The 6,099-nt window shown below is 39.7% G+C and overlaps 1 protein-coding gene across 1 annotated transcript; it reads right to left on the bottom strand.

The window, feature by feature from the left end:
• Positions 1 to 355: 355 nt before the first annotated feature.
• LOC122788762 (probable cyclin-dependent serine/threonine-protein kinase DDB_G0292550) lies at positions 356 to 2,200 on the bottom strand. Its single transcript, XM_044055656.1, has one exon. The coding sequence runs from the start codon at positions 2,198 to 2,200 to the stop codon at positions 356 to 358; it is 1,845 nt and encodes a 614-aa protein (XP_043911591.1).
• Between the last annotated feature and the right edge of the window lie 3,899 nt (positions 2,201 to 6,099).

The following is a 6,099-nucleotide window of genomic DNA, read 5'->3' as shown; positions in this document are numbered from 1 at the left end:
GTGGACATGCTGCTTATCTCAAGATTAGTGCTGTTGTTACTCATGGTGGACATGCTACTTATCTCAAGATTAGTGCTGTTGATACTCATAGTGGATACACTGCTTATCTCAAGATTAGAGCTGTTGTTATTCATAGTGGACACACTGCTTACCTCAAGATTAGTGCTGTTGTTACTCATGGTGGACAAGCTGCTTATCTCAAGATTAGTGCTGTTGTTACTCATGGTGGGCATGCTGCTTATCTCAAGATTAGTGCTGTTGATACTCATAGTGGATACACTGCTTATCTCAAGATTAGTGCTGTTGTTATTCATAGTGGACACACTGCTTATCTCAAGATTAGTGCTGTTGTTACTCAGAATGACATGCTGCTTACCTCAAGATTAGTGCTGTTGTTACTCATGGTGGACATGCTGCTTATCTCAAGATTAGTGCTGTTGTTACTCATAGTGGACACACTGCTTATCTCAAGATTAGTGCTGTTGTTACTCATAGTGGACACACTGCTTATCTCAAGATTAGTCCTGTTGTTACTCATGGTGGCCACACTGCTTATCTCGAGATTAGTGCTGTTGTTACTCATAGTAGACACACTGCTTATCTCAAGATTAGTGCTGCTGTTATGCATGGTGGCCACACTGCTTATCTCAAGATTAGTGCTGTTGTTACTCATAGTGGACACACTGCTTATCTCAAGATTAGTGCTGTTGTTACTCATGGTAGACATGCTGCTTATCTCAAGATTAGTGCTGTTGTTACTCATGGTGGACATGCTGCTTATCTCAAGATTAGTGCTGTTGTTACTCATAGTGGACACACTGCTTATCTCAAGATTAGTCCTGTTGTTACTCATGGTGGCCACACTGCTTATCTCAAGATTAGTGCTATTGTTACTCATAGTGGACACACTGCTTATCTCAACATTAGTCCTGTTGTTACTCATGGTGGACATGTTGCTTATCTCAAGATTAGTGCTGTTGATACTCATAGTGGACACACTGCTTATCTCAAGATTAGTGCTGTTGTTATTCATAGTGGACACACTGATTATCTCAAGATTAGTGCTGTTGTTACTCATGGTGGACATGCTGCTTATCTCAAGATTAGTGCTGTTGTTACTCATAGTGGACACACTGCTTATCTCAAGATTAGTGCTGTTGTTACTCATAGTGGACACACTGCTTATCTCAAGATTAGTGCTGTTGTTACTCATAGTGGACACACTGCTTATCTCAAGATTAGTGCTGTTGTTACTCATGGTGGACACGCTGCTTATCTCAAGATTAGTGCTGTTGTTACTCATAGTGGACACACTGCTTATCTCAAGATTAGTCCTGTTGTTACTCATGGTGGCCACACTGCTTATCTCAAGATTAGTGCTATTGTTACTCATAGTGGACACACTGCTTATCTCAACATTAGTCCTGTTGTTACTCATGGTGGCCACACTGCTTATCTCAAGATTAGTGCTATTGTTACTCATAGTGGACACACTGCTTATCTCAAGATTAGTGCTGTTGTTACTCATGATGGCCACACTGCTTATCTTGAGATTAGTGCTGTTGTTACTCATAGTAGACACACTTCTTATCTCAAGATTAGTGCTGCTGTTATGCATGGTGGCCACACTGCTTATCTCAAGATTAGTGCTGTTGTTACTCATAGTGGACACACTGCTTATCTCAAGATTAGTGCTGTTGTTACTCATGGTAGACATGCTGCTTATCTCAAGATTAGTGCTGTTGTTACTCATGGTGGACATGCTGCTTATCTCAAGATTAGTGCTGTTGTTACTCATGGTGGCCACACTGCTTATCTCAAGATTAGTGCTGTTGTTACTCATAGTGGATGCACTGCTTATCTCAAGATTAGTGCTGTTGTTACTCATAGTGGATGCACTGCTTATCTCAAGATTAGTGCTGTTGTTACTCATAGTGGACACACTGCTTATCTCAAGATTAGTGCTGTTGTTACTCATGGTGGACATGCTGCTTATCTCAAGATTAGTGCTGTTGTTACTCATGGTGGACACGCTGCTTATCTCAAGATTAGTGCTGTTGTTATGCATGGTGGCCACACTGCTTATCTCAAGATTAGTGCTGTTGTTACTCATAGTGGACGCACTGCTTATCTCAAGATTAGTGCTGTTGTTACTCATGATGGACATGCTGCTTATCTCAAGATTAGTGCTGTTACTCATAGTGGCCACATTCTTGTTCCAATCTTGGTGCAATTGCTCATGGTGTACATAGTGTTGGTTACAGTGCTTTTGATGCCACTGTTATTTGTGGTGAAATGCTGCTTGGTTTGACCTTGATGTTGTCGTTATCATTGTTACAGTGACCTAGATGATGTTATTTATGGTATACACCTATTTTGTTACAGTGATATTCTGCTGATGTTTTTATGTGTATTCTGCTTGCTACTGTGATCTTCATGATGTTGTTATTCATTATGCACCCTACTTGTCTCAGTCTTGGTGTTAGTTTTATTCATGGTGTACATGTCACCTGGTACAGCTGCACTCTATTGTCATTCATGGTGTACATGCTTGCTAGTGTGATCTTCATGCTGCTGTTATTCATTATAGAACCTACTTGTCTCTGTCTTGGGGCAAATTTTATTCATGGTGCACATTCTTCCTGTTGCAGCTACCTTGCTGCTGTTGTCATACATGATCTACATGCTCCCTGTTAAAGTTGTCTTGATGCTCTTGTTATTCAAGGTGCACAAACTGTTTTTTATAATGGTCATTTCAAGGAGGAGTTTATGTTAATGTTCCTCAGCTTACCTTGGCTTCACTCACATCTGTGTCACACTGTTAGTTTTGAAGACTGTAACCAGTTCTCAAGCAGATGACATAACAGTTAGATGAATACAGAAAATGCAGAGGTATAACTGGTGCATGTTATTGTCCATCTATTATGTCTTCATCTTCTTTCTAAGCAACATGGTCTGAATGCAGATAATGCCCAGCAGATTTGATAGGTTTCTGGACAGACAGGAATTTTTGGTCATAGTAATGTTCGATTGGAAAAATAGCTGAGTAGAATGTTACTTAGTGCTGGACAAGCAGGTGGATTTTGGATAATTTTTTAGATGGCAAGAGGCTGCGTATATGTCAGCTGATTGGGTAGTTCCAACCAGTTTATGCTTTTAAGTGCAGTGGTAGGCTCTGAAAGTGTTATTTACTGCAAATGTAGCAATTTTGTTGTAGCATTGCTCAAGTTTTGATTTTTGTGATGCCTGAAGGATGGAAGCACCATAAAAATGTATGGAAATGATATAAGTAGTGGACAGCCATTAAATAAATCTTGCATCAGAGCCATAAATTCAACCCTATTCCCTCTCTCATTCAAAACAAAACAACTCAACTCCTATATAGCATCTCTAACCAGGGATTCTCCATCATCAAATCCCAACCCTGCCCAGCAGCCAGGTATCACCAAATCCACTTTCACCTCCAGACCTGTGCCCAAATCCTATATAAAACTACTCTTAAACAAACTCAAACCAAGCTGATGACCTTCCAAGTGAATACCTTAAAATAACAGACAATAGCATTGTCTGCCCTGTCTCAGTCTTTATAAATAAATACACTTTTACGCCCCTGTTTATATTGCTGCCATGAATAGGCTGGTTTAAAATTCAATAATATGTATATTTCCCCCACATTCTTATAAGTATATAAAAGCTGATAAATTTAATATTGTAAAAATAGTTATGATTTTTTGTTACTGAGGATCACTTGCCCATGGTGAATAAAGGCTTGTTACTTTGGAATACTACCCGGGTTTCACAATATTTAGAAATTATTGTGACTGAGCTCATCACTGAAGTTTTAAGACCACTAATTTCTCTGTTTTTTTTTTTTTAGACTAAAAATAAATAGTGCAATGTGGTTATTCAAAAAAGATTAGAATGCTAATGCAGGATAGAGATAAAGCATGGAAAGAATGACAAAAATATAAAATATAAAACACCACAATAAAACTTCAGAATGCTTTGCAATTGTACTAAAAAGCAAATTAAGAAAGGAAAAAAAACTATGCTATAACTTTCAGAATAACAGTAAACACAACTGTAAAAAGTTCTGGACAGCCATTAAAGAAATATTGCATCCTGGCCATAAACTCAACCCTAATCCCTCTTCCAATAGCTCATCACTCAAAACAGTAATACAATTCAGCTCCTATTTCATGATAACAGCAAACTAGTCTCCTTATTTTTAGACTTGTCAAAAGCCTTTGATGGAGTTGTCACAGCAAACATCAACTCCAAACTTCCTCACTAGGTCTCTTTCAGCCCACCCTTCTATGGTTCAAAAGATACCTGTCCAATATTTATCATTCAATAAAGTTGCACTACATACTCTCCCCTTATCTCCCTGTCACCACCGGTGTACCACAAGGCTCGTTCCTTGGTTCTCCTCTTAACATGCTCAACAACACCCACTACACATCCACACAGCAGATCTCCCTAATACAATACTCAGATGACTCCACATTCATTTTCACATCTAACAAAGTGGCACACCTATAAAAAATTACTCAGGGAGCTTTAACAGCAATTGAAACATGGCTTTGCAACTCACAGCTAATTCTTAACTGTAAAAACAAAAACAAAAGCAAATGACTTTTTCTCCCAAATCTTTCTCCCATGAAAAGCAATATTTAAAGTCCTTTCTCTTGATAATACAGATGTTTTACTGAGCCAAAACCACTCTCACTAACTCAACTAAAGCTACACTTGGCACTACTGAGGGTCACTTGTCTGTGATGAATAAAGACTTGTTGCTTCGGAACACTGTCTACAATTTTTGGAAAGTATTGTGACTGAGCTCATCAATGAAGTTTTAAGACCGCTAGCTTCTCTTTTTTTTTTTTTTTTTTTTTCCTCAACACTTGTGGGGGTGAGGTTGGAACTAGACAGATTCCTGTACTTGCTCGTTTTTTTTTCTTTTTAGTATCTTTTTTCTATGAGGTGGAAGGCTGTATAGAATATTCAGGAAAGTTGTACTGAATTAATTTACAGCATTATCAAAGGGGAGGATTTTTGGGAAGCTCCAGTTAATAGATGATGGGTTATGAATGAAAATTCTGGGTTAAACTTGGATGTGTTGCTTTATAAACCTGCTTTTTAAGTGGATGTGTGAGATATTTGATACTAGAATCCAGTCTAATAGGGAATTTGGTATCCTGCTATGATGTGTGGGGCAATTAATTAGTTGTGTGACACCATATAAGTTCATGCTAGATGCAGGGGAGTTATAGTTTATGTCCAGCCAATTGACATTCACATTAACTGGTAGTATTATTTGTTGTGGAGTTGTTATGGATAGTATAGCTGTATTATTGCCAGGAGTAAAGAACAGTTATACATATTTGTTTATAATTGTTTAATTTCAGTAAAGTAATAAGAAGCCCTGTTGAACTGAATTTTGGCATTATTTTCTTGTAAGGGGAAATGTGGCAGTTCTTGGAAAATATTAAAGCAAAGCCACCACCTTTCCTCTTTATATAGACATAACAGTATGGTCGCCACACATCCCGTTGTCAGCGGGACACTCACGGGTTGAGCTCTCTCATCCTGCTTCCCACAGTCACCAAGCGTGGGACTTTAAAAGTCCCGTTTTTCCCCTTTTCGTGATTGTGAATTCAATTGCCGTGGAAAAGCCAAAAATACTTCCGTTTTTTCCACGGCAATGTGGCTATGTCACCACCCAGACCTGCAGTTAGAGGGATTCCCTACTAGGTCCGGGTGGTAATGCAACACAGTAATTGGCTGCAGGGATTGGAGGGGGCAGGGACTTACTAAGAAGAGCCCAATAAAGGTCGCAGCTGTACAGCTTAGTGCTCTACAGCTGCGAACGATCTGAGATTTCTATTTCTGAAGCCAGCCCAGCCAGCCCAGCCAGCCCAGCAAGCAAAAAAGCCAGCCAGCCAGCCAGCAAAGAAGCCAGCCAGCCAGCCAGCCAGCCAGCAAAGAAGCCAGCCAGCCAGCCAGCCAGTAAAGAAGCCAGCCAGCCAGCCAGCTAGTGAGCAAAGAAGCCAGTCAGCCAGTAAAGAAGCCAGCCAGCAAAGAAGCCAGCCAGCCAGC

This window comes from Protopterus annectens, chromosome 14.part0 (genome assembly GCF_019279795.1).
Source record: "Protopterus annectens isolate FY-2018-M chromosome 14.part0, PAN1.0, whole genome shotgun sequence".
Taxonomy (NCBI): Eukaryota; Metazoa; Chordata; order Ceratodontiformes; family Protopteridae; genus Protopterus; species Protopterus annectens.
Note: the sequence above shows the minus strand (reverse complement) of the source record. Positions and strands in the feature narration are given on the sequence as shown.

Coding starts and splice junctions, on each gene's coding strand:
- LOC122788762 (XM_044055656.1), bottom strand. CDS start 2,200: ATGAGTAACAGCACTAATCTTGAGATAAGCAGCATGTCCATCATGAGT.